This window comes from Temnothorax nylanderi, unplaced genomic scaffold (assembly GCF_030848795.1).
Source record: "Temnothorax nylanderi isolate EJ_2023f unplaced genomic scaffold, tnyl_v1.0 TNYL_tig0084_pilon, whole genome shotgun sequence".
NCBI classification, from domain to species: Eukaryota; Metazoa; Arthropoda; class Insecta; order Hymenoptera; family Formicidae; genus Temnothorax; species Temnothorax nylanderi.
The window spans coordinates 294,523-317,870 of record NW_027249146.1 but is presented as its reverse complement, the minus strand read 5'-3'; the positions used below and the strand labels follow the sequence as shown (position 1 = coordinate 317,870).

Here is a 23,348-nt window from a genome sequence, read left to right as displayed (position 1 = left end):
TTACACATATGGGAAACTTATATTACGTTTATCAAATAATTAAAATTCAAGTTCTACGCGCGACACTATGCATTGTTTTGTTACTTAAAATACTATTTGCGCGGCAAATATAAAACAATTAATTACATATAGAAATTGATTATTTTGTACTATTATTTGCTATCAGAAATCAAATATATTTTAACCTGTTTAGAATTAAATGTCAAATGAATACTATTTTCCGGGGAATACGAAACGTTCGCAAAACGCTACTGCAAAACATTTGCAAATATCGCAAATGAAATGTTTGCTTGTGTTAGCGAAAATGTCAGTGACTATTCGCGTTGAATTTAGCAGCCGCATTGGATAGGCAATTTTGATGCTCCGATGTGATTACGGGATAAAAATTAAGCGGACACGAGCCAGCGAGAGAGAACGGATGCTGCGCCCTTTCCGAGGTACGATAAATGGTTGCTTTTAATTCGGATCGACGTGTTCGGCATAATAACGTTGCGGGAATGACTAATACAGAACCATTATCGCGGTAACAGCATATACCCCGCGTTTGCGTTTGCATAATGACGTGTAGCGCAATAAGAGTTCAATCGGGTAACGAGCGCGCGCGATTATTGTTAAAATGCAATAAACTTACGCCGGTAAATCGAAAGGCAGTTGTTGATAGCATTTAATGCTCAATTGATGGTAGTATATCAATTCATTAATCATCCAATAATAAAATAAATATCTTGAAACATCTTCTGAAACATTAATATGGGGGAGATACATCACAAGATATCATAATAAGCGTTCGACTCTTCTAACTTTTGAAAATATGAGTAAATAAATAATGTAATATTATTCTTTTTTATTAACTTTTAATAATCTTATTAAATTCGCTAATTATTTTGTCTTATGTTATTATACCCCAACGACTTGATATGTTTAATTATTTACAATATATCGCAAATATCTTTAAGCTACATTGTAATAGGTTTTTAAACTTGACATTGATGTTAATTAATCCGCGATTCCGTAGTTTAGTTAATTATAATCTCTTTAGCAATTTAGTTATATCGGATTCTGTTATCGTTACTGTAAAAATTTGTGCTTTTCAACCGCAAGGCACGGGTGTTGAATTACAAACAAGAGTGCTTCGATTTTCCCCATTACGCGATGTAATCCGCAAGTAGCGCAGTTTGCGCCCACGTAATCAGCGATTTTGGTCAAGCGTTCTAATTAGTGAGATTATGATGATTTCCATCGTGGGCGAAACCGCGTCGATGCAACATTTGTTGTTACATTGATTTGGCATCAATTGATCGACATTGACAGCTCGAACGAGCTGTATTTTAACGGTATAGAGAAACGGATCGGTCGCGCAATTCACACGTTTCGCCCGTTTTGATGCGTTTCAGGAAATTGGTTTCATTACCGGCTCTTTTTAGCAAGAGCAAAATCGAGTTTTGGCGAATACGTATTGCTAGATTTTTTTGCTTTCGTTTTTTTTTCGCTGATAATTAAACCCGCACCCACAATTGTGCGCGGGAGCCAAGCTTTTGGGAGAGAGAAATCGTTAATTCGTTAACGCATTAATGCAATTTTTATCGATGATTTACAAAACGTAACGTGATATTCATATGACGTTCGTGAAATGAAATTTGATGTATGTATATTCGCGTAAGAGTAAAATTATTATACACGAATAGATTTTTAAAGCAAAAGCGAATATGCGAATGGAAATGTACCTATTATTTGGAGATATTACATTTCAATCAGATATTAAAATTAGAAAGAGAAAGAAGGATTTTTAAAACAGATGTTTTAAAGAATTTTCAAGAATTACAGAATAAAACAAAGTTTATCACTCCTGTAAGAAGATCGAGAGTCTCTACTTATAATATCAGTTTCCGTCGGAAGATAAAACGCCTTCCTCTAAACAGCTTCATCTTTTAAAGACAATTAATTCAGCTTCTTAGTACGAGAAAGAGAGCTCATTAAACATTTCGCAAACCCGTCGAATTCAATAAGAGTGGAAGTTCAGTTTGCAGATATTCCTCTCATTATTCTCATATTAAGAATGGCGCTTTTTATCGGATAATTATTACCTAATGGAATTCTGCCAATAAAAAATTCATTATTCTTTCGTAATCGCCTTGTATTTAAGAGACATCTGTGAATCTCTTTAGCAAAAACTTCGATAATACTCAGGCAGGCTTCATTACGAAGTTTCGAGCTGCGTCTCCCTCGGCTTTGCTGTCCTATTCGATAATGGGAATTTGTTCGGGCAGATCGAAGCGGCTCGAGTTGCAGCGTCGACGTGAATCGACAGGAAAGTGGTACGCCCCGTGAAACCTACATTCTTTATACGCGTTTGTCATATTAAGAACCATCTGGTTCAACGATAATCGATTGTTATCTAATGTGACAATTCCATTTTTTTCTTACACACAAAACATCGGCTATCGCCGTCGTTATTTATGGCATATCGGAGAACATTTAACATAAAATTATTTGATGAGATTCTTAATTTAAAGTTTAAAGTTTAGTCGTCATGTCAAAAGACAGTAGATTGGCAGGAAAAATGATAGTTCCTCGAAACAAGATCTAACTAGAGTTGCTCAAAGGCTGACACTGTAAATACACACTGGTAAACATATTCTTTTGGCTGAATTACTGTGTAGGGTGTATGTGTTTTCCATATACATATATTCTCTTTTGATTCGGATGTGGCGAGTAAGGGTATCATGTGAATGCGTCTAATCTCGAGGGTCGTGTAATTATAGCTTTTAATACATATCAGTACTCTTGTATTCGCTGTATAACAGGGCACACTATAATAATCACGATTATCTTAGACAGTCTAATCAGTCTGATAGCTGCTTGATCGTTAAGATACCTTCGTACATAGAGTTCGATCGAGCTGTTTAATATTCAAGGGGATAATCAACGATTGTAGGTGTACTCTAATTGACATAATCTCTGGTCTTACAATATTCATGTTCAGCTTATGCTTGGTTATTGTTATATCGTTATGTAACCTCTCAAATTTAGTTCATCACATCTCTGGATGAAAATTGCAAAAAGATGTTGCTGTATTATCTTTATAAATCAACTCGTAAAATTACGTTTATCGCTATTTTACTACATCTGTAGACCCTGTTTCAAGACCAATATATCCACAAGTAGGTTTATGATTACTGGAGACTATTAATTTCCTGGTAAAAGATTAACATTATTCGTATCGTGAGAGATTAACCCATAATGAGAAAAAGTCTTACAATTTCTTAATTAGAAAAAGAATGTATCTATTATGTAGGATTTAAAACAGATTGTTAAAATATTTTCCAAAATATTCCGCGATTAATTTCTATTCATTCCTTCGATATTTAAGACGATTATGAGCACGAAATTGTAGAATTCAAAGGCGACGAATATATATAAAGATTTAAAAAATGGGTAAACTCCGATTTATTTCCTAAAACGCGAATAATAACGTAGAAATTTAATTCGTAATCTTGCAGTTTATGCAAGTTTATGCAATTAAGTCAAAATGAAATCCGCTAGATTACGTGTATTTCGAAACCGTTAATTAGGTTGCTAATTACGTCGTCTATCACGTGTCTTTTTGAGTACGACTATTAATTTCTGTTGATTCATTTTTCCCGATAAACGTCAATTCTCGCAGATGGACGTTATCTTGCGTATTTTTTTTTATTCCACCTACGACATTTGCAGAATGTGCAACCAAAATCGAGCACAGCTCGATACATCCACAGGACAAGCCCTCGAAGGGGGGCGCAACGTCATATGATGGAATATTACGTAAGCCATTTCGCGTCATCATGCTATAAAAGGACGATTTAATATCGCCGTTCGGGGGCTTTACCCGCTCGAAGTTTAACTTGCACTCGGCTTTTAAACAGGAACGAGCGATGCGTGGGTGAGCTATCGGAAGTGCTTCGAGATTTAATATATGGAAGTCTTTCGACGAGATCCGATGCCACCTTCGCTCTTGCGAAACTTTCGACTCGTGACGCGTCATTTCCGGCTCTGCGGAGGCTGTTTGCGGAACTCACCGAACTTCTCTCCTCTTTTAAAGGTCGAAGACTCGCGCCCGGCATGTATTGTTACGTCGACGCTAAAATATCTCGCGATGCGAGTCTCTCTGCGAAACTTTTTATTCAGTTCTACCTCCCCGTTGTATTTCCCTAGCGGCAGACCGGCGATCGGCGGGGAGATATAAAGGGCAAGCATGTTTGTATATCGCAATCAAAGGCCTGATATAACGCAGACTGTGAGCACTAGAATAAGAATCTTAGAATTTCACTTTTCGAAATAAAAACTTATCAGGAAGAAAAACATTTTGATATAGCGCACATATTACTTACTTTATTTAGAATAATTAAGTAAAACAAAGAGGAAATAATACTCGGCTTTTACATGTGTGAGAATTAATTTATTTTTTATAAAATATACTCGTATAAAAAAAGCCTGAACATATATTAATGCCGATAATTAATGAACTTTAGCTACTTGGTTCTATAGTTATTCTCTTCCAAATTTTATTTTAGTACGTTTTCCGTCTCAATTTCTAATCTCGGGGCATATTTAAATTCGCGCCGGAATTCAGGATAAAATTTTATTTATAATTTCATACAACGCCACGTATTTGTACATATATTTCGATCGTATATGCGTGCGCATTTCGTTTCCTCTCGAATGTTTCTCGTATTGTAGTCGTACATTAAATTATAAATAGAATTCTGTCACGACGATTTACAAATCGTCTAAAGTGGGCTTTACACAAGCGTGGAATATTTACCCGCAGGGGTAATCAATCGATCTTGTTCTAATCGAAGTTTCCTACTTACACAATCAGTATGCTCAGACTCGTATAAACAGACGAGGGATATCTATAGCAATTTTCTCTCTCGACGCATCTCCTATTTCGTTTCGATTCGCGCGTTGCGGCGGAGCGGAGAATGAAACGGTAACTCTTTGCGCAGCGGTCGTTACGTAAGTCGATCTATCCTGTTTGTGGGGCAAGAGCTTTACCGTCGCATCAGCGGAAAGTGCGCAAAAAGGCGAGCTGCACGACCGCGACTAAATGTGGATGGCGAAATTCTCAACAATTGCGATGTGTCAACTAGAGTAAATAATTTCCCCGCCGCGAGGAAGGATCGGCTCCGGCATTCCGTGAGAATCTCTCGTCGTGTTTCGCCGTACATACTTTCCCGGCCATAGCCAGATCGGAGATGGAAATCGCGCACGGAACATTCGAACGAGCTCTCCTCACTCTCGTGGATCTCGTAAAGCTCGGGATTCCTTTCTTCAGTATGTCCGCTACATATGCGCGCACGCGCGCGTATGTGTGTGTGTGTGCACTATGTTAGCCAGTTGGCGTTTGTCGTTCCGTCCACAGAATCCCATAAAGTACGAGGTACGAGGGAAATGGAAAAACCGACGGAGATGAACGTTCTTGCCACTTCTTGCGAACGAAATCAAAGCATCTCTCACCGAAGGCTACAGGAAAATCAAGTTTCTTAACTCGAGATGGCCCGGGTTCAAAGAGCGAAAGCCCCACGATGCATGAAGACATAACGTGAAGAAGTTTTATTTCCACGTCGGCAAATGGAAAATAACATTAGAACGAATATTGCATTTGAAAAAGCAGCGACGAAAAACTGGTGCGCAAAAGTCGCGCGTGAGTATAAAGAGAGTATGGCGAGGTGTAAAAAAATATTTCTGATTAATATTTGCGCTTTCAAATATTCATTTATATATTTTCTGATACACTGGATACGCGAAAACAGAGAAAATTATTTATAAAAAGATAACTTTTATTATCGCTGTGCAAGGCGAAAGTGATTTTTATTTATTTAGATGCGGTTCTCTATTCTATTCATTCTAGAGAACGGAACGAAATTTGGCGAGGAACAAAGTTGGCCGAATCGCAAAGAATACTGTCACTGGCTTGACAGTGAACGATAGAATTGCTCTCCTGCCGTGGCATCTCCATTGTGGTAGTTGATGTTTACTTCGTCCAACGTCTAACAGCTTTTTCGTAACGAAATGTATTTGCGTACCTTTCGCGTTTTCCCTCACAGAGCCGCGTCGTTGAAATCTTTCGAGGAGCTCGAGGGTTGATCCAGCTCCTTCGAGATGTTCGTTGTCTGCTCCAGAATGATCATCTCGCATCCCTCGGGATTCTGCGTTTTCGTGCTGGGCAGCAGAGTCTCTTGCAAGGTGTTATTACCGTTACATATCTTGTCGCCCCTGCAGCTCTCCTTGGTCCTCGGAGTGCTGTTGCTGGAGTTTCTTGAATAACACGGTAGGACCTGCGAAAATAATGGCGCATGATTTTTTTCATTCAATTGTTTCTAGCGATGGTTTTGATCGATAGTATGAGACTCCGGCATTTAACCTTTCGACTCCCAAGCGGGGCGAGCCTCATAAATGATTTTCTTAGAATAATTCTGCCATGAAATTTTCATAATTTTTGTGGATTTTTCTAATTTACTTTTAAGTTATAAGCTTTTATTTGAAACAAATAAATGCTATACAAATAATATATACAATTTTCAAGAAGATATGACTTATTTACTCGAGGCGAGCCATTCGCCCCACTTGGACGCTTATGTCTCAGAAATCAGCATGGGAGTTATATCGAAAGGTTAAATCTATTATGCATTTTTTTCAAATGATTTGTTATTACTGACTTACGTCAAATTGAATCCTAACTAATTTACGCCACTCAATTAACAACTTAATATGCATACTCGTCAAATTTAACCAGGTAAATTATATATTTACAACTAATTGAAATAATATCTCTTAAAAGTTAGCTCAGTTTTCCGATTATCAATTTCATTAATTTAACACGCAGATCTCATTTTCTCGACATAAGCATGTTCAACCGAGCGATATTTGGCTTCGCGTAGTCTCATTTATCAGCGATATTCCTCAGAGAAAGACGCGTTTTTTAAATTAATTTTACACTCAGACGAAATTATTAATCGATCCTGTAATTGCAGTTTATGAGAGCGCTCCGAGCCGTTATGGGACAATCGTCAAGCATATTTTATTAATGCGGAAGGAAATTGAGGTCGGAAATTGATGAAAAGGCGTAATCAAGTCGTAGCAGATGTGGATAATTAAAAATTAATTCAATGCGGGTCGAGAAAAATTAATCAAACTTGACGAGCACGATGAAAATGCTCGTGACTCTCGCGCGAGACTCAACTTTCATTGATACCAGAGCATTCTGCATAAGAGTAGAATGACGTCGCAAAATCAAATTCTTTAATATTAATTCCTCTTAATTATCGAGAGTTTATAAAACGATGTCCTAATGTCACAACAGAAAGCAATAGATCATATCAAATAATATTATATTGCTCGCGTTTCTATTTCTGTGGCAAAATAAACATATAAAGAGGAAAATAAATGAAAAGAGAGGAAAGCAATACAATGAAAATGTATGGAAGAAAAATAACAGAAACGAAGCGCGAAGTAAAATCCGACACACATTTCCCAATAGATAAATATATAATAAATATATAAAAATATATAAAAATATATAAAAAAATAAATATATAAAGAGGAAAATAAATGAAAAGAGAGAAAAAAGCAATACAATGAAAATGAATGGTAGAAAAATAACAGAAACGAAGCGCGATGTAAAATCCTACATATATTTCCTAATAGAACATCAGGAAACGAGAAAATACCGCAAAATATAAAGGATTCTCGTTACACATAAATCTTTTTCCGTTCTATGAATTTGCAAATAGCGAGGGTAAAGTCTTTTCGCGAAAACAATAAAGAGCGCGAGTCATCCTTTTATACCATTTTTACCTTGGCAAATGCGAACCGTGAATCGAAACCGCCAATATACCGGCATCTTTGAGGGAATCGATTGAATACTAACTATTCAGAATGCAAGTTGAAGTTGCATTCAATAGACACCCGGCAAAATACATACTATCTTCCTGGCGCACGTACGTTGATGTCCGAAACACGTTTCATCATTTCGCGAACGTGCAGACACGGAGGGAAGAAATAGCTCCGCTGCAAATTAATTTCGGCGCGCGATAGAATTCAAGCTGCTGGTTTCTGCCCGAGCGTATTGCAATTGAGAACATAACGCATCAAATTGTCGCTCCTTCGATGGTTTCGATGTAAACAGTTCTGTCCCAATTACTTAAAGTGCATTCCTGCACGATCCACCTTAGAAATTGCATGCAGTTAATTATAAATGCATTAGACGTATCCGCGTAATATTACGCATACTCAAAAAGATATACTAAGTAAAAGATATATATGTAAAGTATATTCAAACGAACGTTGCATGCAATGATCTGTGTAACATTACTTTATTTTATAAAAGTATTGCCTAACATTCTTGTCTAAAAATTTAAAAAAATTCTGAAAACAATGCTATTACAATAATCCTTAATGTTACTTTTTTCATAAAGATATTATCTAGCTTTCTAATTTAAAAAGCTCTGAGAATAAGTTGCGGATTCGTGTTCGAGAACCCGCTTGCTTCGAGATATTTAATTTTTAACGCACTATTTCTGCGGCTGGGCACGTACACGGGACTTTTCGGAATGGTTTAGTTATTTCCTAAATTTCTATTTACATTTTCTAGAGGAAACGGTATAACTCCAATCAGAATCCATTACGAAAAGTTCCATAATACGTGCCCTGAATAGTTTCGCGAATTATTTTATGCAAAGTATTATACGTTTGCTCTCCGACCGTAATAAGAATGATCTATTTGCTGGTGTATACCTCGCGGATAAATGAGAAACAATGAAATGGACGGATCATATCCGGCAATTTCAAAAGGCGCCCAGCTTGGCCTTGGCTCTCACGATGTGATATTGGAAAGAAACGAAAGGCGGACAAGCTCAATACGTACACACCTGTTTGAATTCCTTGCGGAAGTTGTCGTTGAGCCAGGCGTAAAGGATCGGATTGTAGCAGGTACTGCTCATGGCGATGCAGTGCGACATGAAGAAGCAGAACTTGTAGTAGGACCAGCTGTTGGCGTCCGAGTAAAAGTCGTCGACGACGTTGACGATGTTGAGCGGCAACCAAGACACGCCGAATATGGCGACCATGGCGATCAGCATCCGATTGGTCCGGCGCTTCCTCTCGCGATCCGTTTCCTCGCGCTTGCTGGTCTTGCTGCCGGGTTTGGCGCGCGCTCGATCGTTCAGCTTGATCGACACGCATATGTAGCAGAAGGCGATTACGAAGAACGGCACGACGAACTGCAGTATCGAGGTGAGCGAGCTGAAGACCTTGCGAAATGGCTCGCTGGGCCAGTTCTCCTCGCAGAAGGACATATACTTTTCCTCCAGCTGCTGCATGTAAAGCCCGTACGGCAGGGTGACCAGTAGCGCGACCATCCAAATGCTCACGATGATCGCCAGGCACATCTTGATCTTCATGCGCGGATGGAACGGATAGAGGATGACCAGGAACCGGTCGACGGCTATGCTCGTCAGCGTGAGCGTGCTGATGTACACGCTGACCCCCTGGGCGTAGGGCACCAGATGGCAAAGGGTGTTACCGAAGACCCAGCCGTTCATGAAGGTGTACAAGGGGGTGAAGGGCACGGCCAGCACGCACAGCAGCACGTCGCTGAGCGCGAGGTTCGTGATGAAAAGATTGGTGACGGTGTGCATCTGGCGGTTCCGCCCGACGACGAAGACCACCAGCACGTTGCCGAATATGCCGAGCACGAAGATGACGATGTAGAACACGCAGAATACGATCTGGACCGTCAGATTCGACGTCATGTCCTCCGTTTGCACGTAGCTGGAGTTGCGCGCCGACACGTTCTGCATGGCGACCAGGACGACCGACGAGGCTGACGTTATTTGCGTTGTGTTATTATCCATGGCGCATCTTGAAGAGCGCGGGTCAGTTACTCGCGACCGACGACGCCTCCTTTTCCTCTTCCTCTCGCTCTGCCTCTTCCTCCTCCTTCTCCTCCTCCTCCTCCTCTTCCTCTTCCTCTTCCTTCTCCTCTCCCTTCCGTCGTTACCTCGTCAAATCGATCATGCGTCAGCGGTACGCGGATAGACTCGCTGGTTCATCATCCCCGACGATTGCGAGGTGCGGAAAGTCGATCGGCTAATGCGACTCGGCGAGTCGAGAGTTAGTCCGGAAGAAAATCGGAGCGGTGTACATATACACGTGCCGGCGTTGTCGATTCACGAGCCGTGAATTAATTTCTCACGAAGCTCCTCGCCCCATTAGCGTCAACAGCGCGCTGCTGTTATCCGGCGCGGCGAACGCTCAGGCGACGGAACTTGCGATAGATAAGCGAGTTATAGCTCCAGATAAGCAGATTAGCTTGAGTTTCGCGCGCCGCGGTATCCTCGCAGGGCCAACTGTTTGAGGGGCATCGATTACGCTTGACGCGCATGCAAGCGTTGCAACTCTTACCCCGACTTTCGCCGAGATAATCCTTTAAGCGCGATTTAATTTAAGTTTGACTCTCCGATAGTTTAAGGACAGATTAAATGAGGAGCGCCGCGCTTTTATCGATCGTTATCCCGCATCGAATATTCAGTTCCTTTCTTTATCCGCGAATCTTAAAGGTCCATTTTACATTTTATCTACTCGAACATCGACAAGATGGATATCTTTCTTTTTCATTCTCATAATGAAGCCATCTTCCAAGCAGAATTCACATTAAAACGAAAAGTGGCGAGTGGCTTAAATAAATGACGATGAGTTTGGAGGCAGCACCAATTTCCTTGTTCATTAATTCGCAAGGTGGCAGTGAGTAAATGTTTAATTAAGGAAGAGGGTTTTGTACGAATACACGAGCGGGGATACTGGTAAAAAGCTCGCCGGAAGCGTCGTTGCACATTTCACACTTTTATTCTCGAACTATATATTAGTGTAATCTTTACGCTGTTCCTCGCGACGATTCACAACGTAGAAACACCCAATCGTCCAGAGTCATTTATATCAAGAGCTTTTTTGATTATTTAGATTATTTAGATTATTTAGAATTACGTCATACGAATATTATATGCTTGTCAATATTAATAGAAACGTCAATTTCGTTCGGTTCGTTCGGCGTTTATGTACTCGGGGAAGGGGCGAATGGCGATGACAGTCAGGCAATTAACATGTTTCGCCGGTTTCGCGACGAAACTTTCGAACCCCCGGGAAACGGTCGTTCCTCTCGCTGAAACAAGACATGAGAGAGCAATTAGAAGTACCGATTATGACCGGGTCGGCGTGGACGAGACCCTCGGCAAACTTTGGCAGTGTCGTCGTCGCCGTCAAGCAAACGTTTCGGAAAGTTCCGAGCGGTCGACAATACCGGCCACGTCGCGCTTCACGAGTCTTGAAAGTGAGGAGAAAGAGAGAGAGAGAGAGAGAAGCAGAGGAACTATTTAAAAAGCTTGGCAGACACTCCTCAAGATCGTTTCGTCATTAAGAATCGGAAACAGGGACACGTATACTCCGACGATAAAGCTCTGCGTTCTCTTTTTTCTTTCTCTTCCTCTTTCTTTTTTTTCTCTTTCCTCTTATTGAGTAAGAATTTCGTCAGAAAGACGACACGACAATTCCACTGATGTTTTTTTAACGCTCTAACGCGCACGGATTTATTTACGCGCAGCTGGAGGATCGTAAATTACACAGGGAAACAGTTTTCCACTTGGATGTGCGATGCGTATTAATCGGAGATTAATGGAAGCGCGTTACGTGCTACACGGCTCGTTGATAGACCGATTTTAACGGCCATGGTAGATATTAATGAATTCGTTGAACTGGCCGAGAGAGAGTATCGAGAAACACTTAGGAGAGGCTTAGAGAATGGGGAACATTTGTTAAAATGTCCATTTTAAACGCGAAACGTCGAGCAGCTAATATAGCGTGAGTTAAATTCATTACTAATTGCTTAATTTTATAGTATCATTATAGTACCTCGATAAATAAGAACGAAGGATAATTTTTTAAAGATAGAAAATTAAATATATACTTAAGGTTCCTTTAATCGATATACCATAATTTTGCATTTCTATACATAAAAGTATCTTCAGTTTTGTTAACAATCAAATAATTTCTTGCTAATTTGTCGATTTTAAAATTTTTCGTTACTATAACTCTATAACTTAATAATTAGATGGTAACTTTATTACGTATGATAATGTAAACTTTTACTTAAGTACTTAACTAATCCAAAACGATAATCAAATATTCTTAATTATTATTGTTATTGTAAAAAAAAAAGAATACTCCGAAAACGTTTGGACAAATCTGTTCAAAAGAGAGAGCCTCTTCTCTTCTCAATACTTTCAACTTTCATATCTATAACCTAGAGGTTTAGAGAAGATTGCAGCAATAAAAAAAGCCGAAGAAAGAAAACGGAAAGAAGAGTGTGCAGCGATACGCCGTGAAAAGTGATCACGTACGCTTGTAAACGTGCGAGATCGATTTCGGCCACCTGTTGAAGGTCTGCGGGGTCGAGAGAGCGGACGAAGTTGTGGGCGATTTCTTCCGTCGCGCGACGGAGACGACGATGATGATGATCCGCCAAGTTTCGCCGTTGACGCGGAACGAAGTTCTTAGAATCTACGAACGCGTCGCTAGGCCGCGCGGATTTCTCGGGCGCGGGCGCGCGCGCGCGCGATTACGCGAGAGATTTAGGCCGCGGCGTGACTACTGGGGGGGCTCGCGCGTCCTCGGAGGACCCACGAGGCGAAGAAAAGAAGACGAAGTATATACGAAAAATATAAAAAAAATCCTATCTCACACATACACTCACAAACGCGCACGGAGGACTTCCTTTACACGGTCGTCCCTCTTTTGCAACTCATCGCAGTCTCATCCGCGACGAAGAGTCACGCATGTTCGATTGTTTTTCTCCTCGCGAGAGATCGAGAGTTCGGTCTCCGATTTCTTTCACGGCGACACGCGGAATTGCACGCGCGCACGCTCGACCGTCGTTCGTAATCGAGACTGTCCGAGGAAACTGCACCACCTCTCACGAAGCCCGCGACTTCGACTTCGTTATCGTTCCATTTATCTACCTCTTATCTTCTCTTCTCGAGAAAACGCGTGCGGAGGGTCGCGGCACGTCGTGCACGTGTCTAAGGAGCACATGTATCTCTCTACCGCGCTGGTTCTCCCTCGCGGAGTACTCCGGACGTACGCGCGTTCAGTCGTTCAGCCGCGCGACGACTCTCGCGACTTCATCGAGGATGCTGGGTCCGCGATCGCGGGACGACGATCTTTCGCGCGCGCTCGATGCTGCTCTCATCTCGGATACCAGCGCGGACGGACGATCCACCAGTCGGGGCGTCGCGACGCCGGGCTACGTATGCGAAGCGCGTTGCCTCCCTGTCCTGCCGGCGACTGAGACGCGAGAAAATCGGCTTCGAGGGAGACCGAGGGCGGCTTCGCGCGCACGCGTATGATCGCGTATGATCGCGATGCGCCTACCTGGGTGCACGCGGAGATATATTTACGACGGGCGGGGGTGGAGTCCGATCGGTGTCGATGCTTAACTTTAAACGTCGTCGTCGAGCGGTATGAAATGTACGTCGCAAATTCGAGAGCGACGCGTCGGCGTTCATTTCCTTCCTCCGCGTAATATTTTAGGCTCGCACCTCCCTCGCGAGCGAGAAAACGGCGCACATGCCGCGTTTTAGTAGCGTTTTCTTTTGAATAATATCTACTTTTCGGAAGCTTCTTTTATTTTTAAAAAGAGCTGTCGAATGACTGGTAACTTTCACTCAAGTAAAGTATTTATTTATAAATGACTTTTACTCAAATTGCTTTATTTTATTAAAGCCAGATTTGCCATTCCGTTTCGAACAAAGAGGATCCTTCCGTTTATGACAGTTTGTTAGGAAAAGCGCAAGCAAGCGAATCTTAAGGGGATCCTGCAGCCGTATGATTTACCGACATTATCGTTTTTAGATGGATCTTTTAATTGGCTTTATAGAATTGCAAAAATGAGATATAAAACAACAGAAGTAATTGAATGCGCAATTTCGAAAAGGACACATCTCTGAAAATTAAAATTTTTCAGGAATGAAACAACTGATTTAATTTTAACGATTGTACCCAGTGATACAAAACTTTACAATTTGCATTTTAGGGTCAAATTACGATTACAGGAGGGTGCCTTTTTCGTACAAAAAAATGTGTAAACGTAATTAGAGCACATATTAGCGAAAAAACCTATAAGCCAAAAAATGCGAGATGTGTCCTTTTCGAAATTGTACATTCAATTATAAGGCTGTTATAAGGATCTCCATAGAACTACCCGCTTTTGTATTTATTGCCACTGTGATCGTACATAAATAAATCTTTCTTCTAAATTAAATAAGGTTGATCCATTCGCTGCAAGCTAAGCTATAAAGTCGAGCAAGAAGTGATTTTAGGTGTTAATTATCAATTTATTCAATCAGAAAGAACAAAATTAAGAAATGTATAAAAATTGATTGTAAGTACAAAAAATTAAGAATTGTACAAAAATTGGTGTACGGTTTTTGTACATTTCTTAATTTTGTTCTTTCTTATTAAATAAATAATTGATAATAAACTAAATTCACTTCTTTCTCGTCCTTCGGTAAATAATTTACTTCAATAAATCTTCTTTTTATTTCACACTCGGAGTGACGATTGGAAAAACGATGGACGGAAACAAAGACTCGGCATAATGCAACTCTACTAACACTAATTCAAGCGTTCTTACAAGATAACGTAAAAGCTTTAAAGCTGGATCTTTCTTTCCGCATCTTATTTTCGCTTTCCTCTGTCACCGTCTTCGACGCGCACTATTAGTTTTCAGTAAGCCGCGGCCAGGTAAAGCCAGAAATAAAATATTCTTATTCGTAGAATCGTTATGTTTCGCGATTTATCGCGATCCACATCGTGCCACGTGTCGTCGAGAGCTATGTCAAGGCGGCGGCCAAAAATACTTGAGATTCCCGCGAGTCCGGGAGTGTTCTCCAGAATCTAATAAAGTCGAAATGAATATATCCTTCACGCGGAGGTCCACAGGCGTGATTCAGTTTCGGGGAGGGGGGGGGGCACGCGAGGGAGGATAAAGAGCGACGAATTCGCGGCGGGGAGGGAGGCAGGGGAGAAGTTTCCCCGTTTGCATCTTATTGCGGACAAATTCTTCGACTCGGTTATATGCTCGTCCGCGAATGGACTTCCGCCGCGAGATATGCCAACTATTCCCAGTTCGTTTGAGGGAACAGGGAAATATGGGATTTCGCGCATTACGAGGAACGCCGACCGGAATGTCGGGAATAAAAAGTCGACGAGAGTCGTACCGGTCGTACGCTTCGTATTTCGTATGCAATCTTACCGCGCGATCTGATTGATGTCCTATGATATCCGGGAATCCGCGTTTACGTTAACGCGTTGCGAATTGCAATGCCGAGCGAGCGTCCGTCGAAAGCTCGTGGGTCACCCGTTAGAGCGCAGCACGCGACGGAGCGATAAAGTTGCGCGCTTTATCATAAATCTAAAGTCTAAACAACTACTTGGACTTTTGCGTCAACAATTAATCCGAGATAAGCTATATTTTTTAACGGAATAGGTCGTATGTATACATATATATTTTTTGCTTTTTTATTCCTCCTAAAGAAGATAACGCAATATTTTTAGAATTGGTAAATAAATACTCGAAGTAACGTCAATAAACAAAGATATTATTTGTACGAGCATAATTAAGATATTTCAGAGACTTGAATATAATAATTACGAAATATTGCAATATGTAATAAATATATATTCTTGTTGCAATTCTTCTCGTAACTCTTTACGATGTAATAGTGAATATAACGTAATAATCTATTCTTTTAATTGATACGCGACAGAAAAAGAATTATTTACTGCTTTCAAAAACATGAAGCATAGATTTTTCGATATTTTCGGAATATGTATGAAATTACGCTAAAAATTTCGTTGCGTGATAGAAATGAAATTAAATGCTTTGTGGATAAACAGGAGGCATGGGTGTTTCCATGAAAAAAGTGCTATTATAAAATACAGTAATTTATTAATAATTAATCATTTATCGTCAGCGTACTCATCATGATAAATTAAAACTTGCAGATATTTCATCTTCCTCGCTATACACTACACATTTTGTCACATTTGTCTCGCAGCTTATAATATACAGGTCTCGGTTTTATCTATTTTGCTATTTATATATATATATGTATATATATATATATATATTATTTATATATATTTATAATTTTTTATTTATTTATAACAGCATGTGGCAATTTGACAAACTCGCAGAACTCTAGTTACACATGCACACGTGGCCAATCGCTCGCTCTTTCGTACCTTCTTTCTCTCCCTCTCTTTGTGTTCTTTCTATATAATATGTCATATTTATATATTTATATATGCGCACGTATGTGCGCCTCTCTTTGTCATAATGTCGTGTCGCGGATCCCACACTGCGACTCCTTTTTACCGTTTACAATATATCGTTCACGTCATATAATTGTAAAAAGTAAAAGCCAGATAGTGCGAGGGAAAGAGACTGCGGTCGATTTTCTACACGGAATCGCAGAGAGAGAGCGGCGCGCTGTCGACGACCACCGTAATTTCCTTTCTTTTTTCCTTTTAGTCGATACAGGAGAAAAAAAAAGACTCACTCCAGTAGGATACACCCAATCGACGTACGCTCGAGTACACGGAACATTCAGCTAAGTCGCAATTGCATATTTTTTAAAATTACCTGGAGAACATCGGCGGAGAAAGAAAAGCAGTAGGGACGATATATGATTAATCGTTTAAATTAACATTACGCTTCTCGTCTACGGTTAATTCGTAAAGGTATGTGCGCTACTAATGCGTCGTGATATTCTTTATTGATTGGTCATAGGTAAGGCCAAGGAGCGGATCTCGGAACGCGCGGTGACCCTCTCGGCACGACGTGATTTGATTTACGGCAATATTCCTCAGACACTATTTACACATTGTATAATATAATAAGTATGATCGCGCGCACGGGTCGCCGCCGACCGAGTCGTTCCGAACATCCGCCTTCCGTTTTACGCCTACCGTCAGCTTGAAAATCCTAAAACGACACGACGTTAACGGCACACACATTCGTCGCTTTATGAGGAATAGAACAAAACCGTCTCGAATCCGAGAAGGATCACAGATTTGTCTTCTGCACGCGCGCGCGCGAGAGAGAGAGACTATTCCACTTTTACGAGATGTGAATGAGATGCTTCGAGCTCAATAAATAATAGTGACACTATCATCTGGTATGTTAGTCTCCTAGCACAATTTTCCCTATCAAAAATTCGATACGAAGGCACGAAACGTCTGGGAGAAATCTATTCGTGACGGCGATTTTTCGTGCGGTTTCTTTCGTATCACCCGGTGCGCTTCGATATTGCGGGCGTCGCGTTGGCTTAATGATTAATTAACTTATTTTACAATTTGATTGTTATAACTTAAGATCGAACGAAAGAAAAGAACAATATGGAAATAATTGTATTTGCTAATCTGCATACACGTAACGCCTAGCGTTACGTATCATCACTCGTGAAAATAAATAACAATCGCTTCCATGCACACACACTGTAATTATAATAAACACTCTGCTCTTCCGCACATTTAACGCTAAATGTGACCCGCTCGCTGCGCAATGTCCGTACTACTAAATCCAGTATTGGACACGATCGGATGTTCAGCGTTAAATTTACGATGAAAATAATAGCGGCTTTGTATGCAAACGCGCGTGTATACACACCGTGTGTAATGCAACGCGTTTTATATATATATATATATATATCCGATATATCCGCATATGTATATATATGTACATATGCGGAATAATCCAAGCGTTCTCTGATCGACAAAGAGTTTAGGATAACTATATATACTTTCAATGTTAGTGACTGAAAAACAGAGTGTATAGTAGCGCCGAATACAGCCGTCGTGTAGTCGGAGGAGTTTATCAAGGAGTAAGTAAGTTACGAGTACTTTTAAGATTCAGCGTTCTCAAAGACTCTACTACGACATTAAAGAATCTGGAGACATCCTGCTTCTCAGCTAGAGACCCGAAATCTCTCTAATCTTATTCTAAATCATGTTATCTTCTCCGTCTGTGACGCGCGAAGATTTCTTTATCTACTAAAGGAAATTACGCTCGAGTCTACTCTACGATATACACAGCATTTGAAAAGGATGAGAAGCGAGAGAGGAACATAATGTCGCGTTCTGCCACAGCGGTAACCTGTGGAGATTTAAGTTGTGAGAGTTAAGAGGTAAAATATCGTATAAAACGTGACTAACGTGATCCTGCTAAAATTATGCGACGGACGTTCATAGTAAAGTACAAAAGAAGCAAGTGTCACAGTATCGTGTTCATTTGTACTATGTAGAGACGTTAGAGACATAGAGCAGTGGAAGTCCCTGCGATGTATACGAGGAATTATTTTCGTTATTAGAGACACTACTGTTACGGAGTTTATAAAATCCGGCAGAGTCCACCACGTAGGCAAAGTACCCGAGTACTTTTGGTAGTTTCCGCCGGGAACGAAGCGGTCGAAGACTCGGGACCATTCTGCTTCCTTTATATAACGCAAATTTAATTTTCTTCGAAACTCATAATAACGCCTACGGCAAGTTAGAGTCACTGTGGATATGAAAATCTGAAAAATCGCTCGGTGCAATGCAGAAACTTGTGCCACGTGGATGAAAAAAATTGAGAGGAAAGTAAGATTTGCGTTTCGATGACTCTAAGCAAGCTGTACGAATGCACTAACGTGAAAAGTTTACACTATACATTATAACGACTAAATAGATAGCGTCTCTCTGATCAGTTTCTTCATGGTGTTGCCCATCGTGGTGGTCGACGGACTGGAGGTCGTGAAGGACAATTTGAAGAGATACGGCTGTATGTCCGGATACGAGGTGTCGAAGATCAGATCCAGCTCGGCCTGGCTCGGCACTTTCGGAATGTAGTCGTGCCGATTCATGACCTCGGTGATATAGAGGATCTTGTCGGTCAGCAGATCACCCACTTTCTCCCGACATATCTGCCGTTCGTGCTCGGTGGCCAATTTGATAAGTTCAAGACGCACGGTCCACACTTCCCACGGTATGCACTCCGGCTGAAACGGCCAGCGACTCTTTTTCCTCTGGAAGAATTCTAGGGATATCTGGCCGGAGCCCGGGCTGTCGGTGGAGCGTAGCGCCTCGGAGAAGCCCGATATCTCGCGCTTGAGCGTCTGGTCGAGGTGCACCGACGAGCAGCAGACGTATGTGAAGTCAATGAAGTCGCAGTCCACGTCCTGGTATCCCACAGTGCCCACCGAGTAGCTGCCCTCCTGTTTGTACTTGAATTTGCCGAGGCTCCGATGGAATAGCACGCTGTGGAATATACTCGCAACCGCCTCGTCCACCTGACGGCCCTCCATGCTCAATTCAAACAGCTGCGTCCTGGCGTTCATGGTGATGCCTGTGGAACACATATCACAGTTTCTTGCCACAATCTCTATAGTAACGTGTGTTCGATGAATAAATAAAATTAATAAGAAATAAGAGGTAAGCAGACCATAAAAAATTATTGACATGTCTATAGAAATTGAAGAAAGCGTTATGCTAAATCAAAATGCTCCAGCGTTATCATCGAATATTTTAAACAACCAATGGAATGATCCCAAGGACAATCACATAAGAATAATAAATCATGAACGGGTTGCAGGATTAGACAATAAGCTGTCGAAAGATGCGACCATGCAGCAAAACATCTCTATTGGGAAACAAGGATGAATAAGAGGGTCAACAAAGAAATGATTCATGGCTGTGTCATCGAGTCCTGTAAATAACAAAGAGATAACAAAAGGAAACCAATAAGACTAACTCCTCCTGCAAAAGACCGAGATACACGTTCGTCAATTCATCACAATTTAAAGAAACAGGCAACGGCAGCCTTCATTACCGGAGTCTGGCCGAGACGGTCGCGCGAGTCAGCAGGCCTAACCTCGAATCCCCGAGGAATCCAACGGAAGTGTACGCTGCTAGGCCTGTTCTTTTTAGCAAAACTTTCCTTTTTCACGTTGGAGAGAAAATGAGAAAAGATGAACCGCGCAAGAAAATCATCTAAATAGAACAGACCTGCTGACACACGTGGACGACAAATACAGTTCGGGATATTAGGAAAGACGAAAGCGGGAATCGGCGCGACGACGTCGACCTTGCGGCCGGTCGCGCTCTTTACGTAACGCAGCGTGGTCTCAGGACGAAAGGACGGACGGGAGGGGTGGGGGAGGGGGGGAGCCGTGCTCCTAGAAGGATAACGCACTTATCGCCGAAGGCGCGGGTCAACTTCGCCGCTCCTCTCCCTCCCGAGATCGCGCCGCCTCGCCGTCGCCGTCGCCGTCGCCGTCCTCGTCGCCGTCCTCGTGCCGTGCGATGGCGAAAACGCAACTAGGTTAGTTTCTCGCGCTGACTCGGTGACCTCTGCCGCCGCGGGTTCCGCTACCCTCTTCCATCGAGTCCGTTTTCGCGCGTCCCGCTTTTTTCTCGACGCACCACCACCACCACCAGCACGACAACCAACACGACGACGACCACCACCACCACTACCACTGCCGCCGCCGTCGCTGCCGCCACCAGCACTGTCACCAACGCCGTCGCCTCCGTCGCCGCCTCCACCGCCACCACCGCCGCCACCGTCGTCGTCGTTGTTGTCGACGTCGTCGCTGTCACGTTCCCGTCACGTCGCCGTCACGTCGCTCGCACGCGAGTTACCCCGTTACTCCGACCCGCTCACTCCGTCGAGTATATATCTCCCATCGTCTCCCCGACCAGTCCCGACGACGGGGAGCCAGGGCAGCCAGGCGTCGCGTCGTGCCACGCGCTCTCCTGCTCTCTGCTCTCCACTCTCTCTCTGCTCCTCTCTCAGCAGCGACAGCAGCCAGTGGCCCGCTCCACACGGGTTTGTGGGTAAACAACAGCTGTGCCCGTAGCACACGCCATCTTGACGCCGCCGCGCCGCTGATTCGCGCTTCGACACCTGGCCCCGCGAGGGCTCCACGCGCTCCGTTTTCTACGTTCCGTCACCCGCCACCCGCCACCCGCCACCCGGAGCCCGGAGCCGCCGGAGGCAGGAGCGTGGAGCGTCCGAGCGCGCGTAGCTTCCGTGGCACGCGCGCGCGCGACCGCGACGACGACGACGACGTCGGGAGCACACGGGATGGCCGACGAGAGACGGAAGCGAGAAACTTTCTCTTTCTTGCGCAGAAGAAGGACGATCGTCCTTCGCGCGACACCGCGAAGTTTGGTTGGACGGATTACCGTGGAGCTCACTATCCGCGGACTGTCAGCTGCGACTATCTTCCTTGCCTAACCCGGGATCACCGCTAGCGCTACATCATGAAATCCGCGCGGCGTATATCACGTACGAAACGACACGGCGTGGATCGATCGACGTCTCGCGTCAGGGCCGGACACTCCGAGACTGGACTCCCCGCTCCCGCTCCCGCAGTCCCGCTCCGCTCGGCTCGGCTCGGCTCGACTCCGCTCTCCGCCTCTCCGCTCCGCTCCGCTCGGGTCCGCTTCGTTGCGCTCGGTACTAAAAATCCGATCTGCCGTGCGCCGTGCGCCGCTACCGCGCACGCGATGGCTGCGTGCGTCGCGAAAACTGCCGCGCGACGCGGACGCCTCGCGGCGTGATCGGCGTCACATCGCATGTATGTACATACGTACATATACATACGGTAAACAGTATGTATGCAGTATGCACACGTGCGCAGTTACGATCGGCAAGAGGCGCGAAACGACCTCGCTTCCTGGAAACCCCGTCGCACGAAATCAATCCCTCGAAATCTCGAAGCTCGGAATCAGTCGCGTTCTCGAGCCGCCCTTCGTTGTCTCTCATTTTATTACCTTTCGATGGATGTTGAGTAGACTCCAATGTCGTTTTGATGAATAACCACCGGAAGATTCGCTGCGCGAGATGATTTTCTCGGTATTCTGTATCACGAATTACCTTCCCAGCCAGAAAATAATTAGCCGATGAATGATCGATGTCGAATGCTGATTATTTTTGTCATCTTTGACCTCGCTATAGTTATTTCTATGTTAATTGAGCAATTATGAATATTTCTATAAGATTTTTATTGTCTTTCGACCAATTCTACATCAAGTCGATGTAAGAGCACAGTAAAATATAACTGTATTCGATGTAGAGAATTGACCAAAAGACAGTAGAAATCAAATAGAAATAGTCATAATTGCTTAATTAACATAGAAACAACTATAATGAGGTCGAAGATGACAAAAATAATATTTGACAGCAACCATTCACCGATGCATCGATGTCAAATCGGCGTTAATTCGACAGGTCGTTTCTGGATCCTTTATTGATAGATTTCCTGTTTTCGCGTTTATATGGAGCAATGAAAAAAAAATCCAGCATTTTTAGACCTCAGCATTTCACTCCGACATCATTTTGATGAATAACCACTACTAAATTCAAGAATTCGCCGCGTGAGATGGTTTTCACGATATTCTATAATTCCATATCACGATGAATCACCTCTTTATCGATAGATTTTCTGTCTTCGCGTCTATACGAGCGAAGAAAAAATTCCAGCATTTTTAGAGTCGTACAATAATTGCTAAAGATGACTCAATCAATTTAGTTTGAAAGATCAAATGTGACTCGGTTTTAGTCATACGGACTTTTTTTTCTGCATAAATTTTTTTGCAAAAAATGCAATATATATCTCCACATATTTTTGCAAAAATATGTTTTATCTTTTATCTTGAATTTGAAAACATCTCATCACATTTTATTTATAGAATGACAAAAGGAATCGACCGTACAAATAATATAAATCCATGCAAAACTGCGATTCATCTATACGATTCATATATTACCAAGACGGAATTTCGTTCCTATCTTAACGAGATTAATTTTTTGAATTACATTAATTAAGCAGCTTTCATTCCTCTTATTGATACTAAACGTTTTCGAAGTCTCTTACTTTTTTTTCAATTTAAATTTTCGATGATGAGCTTAACGATTTAATTTAATCCGAACTGATCTTCGATCGCTTTTGCCGTTGCAGGCAGCGGCCTTCGGTGTCTGTACACCTCGGACATATGGTGGCCGAAAATAGTGCGATGGAAATTTTTTAAGGGTAGTCGGAAAACGGCGAGAGAGAGGACCATCATCTCTCGTTTATAAATTTCCAAAGTCCCGTGTATGTTGTTGTAGAGACGTTAAGCGATACGTTTAGTGCCGGTCGATTTGTCGCCGTGTGGGATATATTATTTTAGTATTGGGTTTACACAAAAGGCCCTTCGCTCTGTTTATTTAACTT

The 23,348-nt window shown here is 42.4% G+C and overlaps 2 protein-coding genes across 7 annotated transcripts in view; both read right to left on the bottom strand.

The window, feature by feature from the left end:
* LOC139774622 (prolactin-releasing peptide receptor) overlaps positions 1 to 13,397 on the bottom strand; it is a 62,707-nt gene extending 49,310 nt beyond the window's left edge. The window contains exons 1-3 of one of the 6 annotated variants that reach the window (XM_071710029.1): positions 12,432 to 13,395; positions 8,910 to 11,197; positions 6,066 to 6,317 (exon numbers count right to left, since the gene is read on the bottom strand). In XM_071710029.1, the coding sequence (XP_071566130.1) occupies positions 6,081 to 6,317; positions 8,910 to 9,893 (1,221 nt within the window). In that variant the 5' untranslated portion in view covers positions 9,894 to 11,197; positions 12,432 to 13,395 and the 3' untranslated portion in view covers positions 6,066 to 6,080. Of the gene's footprint in view, positions 1 to 6,065; positions 6,318 to 8,905; positions 11,198 to 12,431 lie in introns of those variants that run through there. The other 5 variants (XM_071710030.1, XM_071710031.1, XM_071710032.1 and 2 more) reach the window with 5 other exon arrangements.
* A 2,622-nt stretch (positions 13,398 to 16,019) lies between these two features.
* On the bottom strand, positions 16,020 to 21,652 carry Atg101 (autophagy-related protein 101). Its single transcript, XM_071710035.1, has 2 exons — positions 20,321 to 21,652; positions 16,020 to 19,474 (listed from the first exon to the last, which is right to left on the bottom strand). The coding sequence occupies exon 2, from the start codon at positions 19,464 to 19,466 to the stop codon at positions 18,810 to 18,812; it is 657 nt and encodes a 218-aa protein (XP_071566136.1). The 5' UTR covers positions 19,467 to 19,474; positions 20,321 to 21,652; the 3' UTR covers positions 16,020 to 18,809.
* Between the last annotated feature and the right edge of the window lie 1,696 nt (positions 21,653 to 23,348).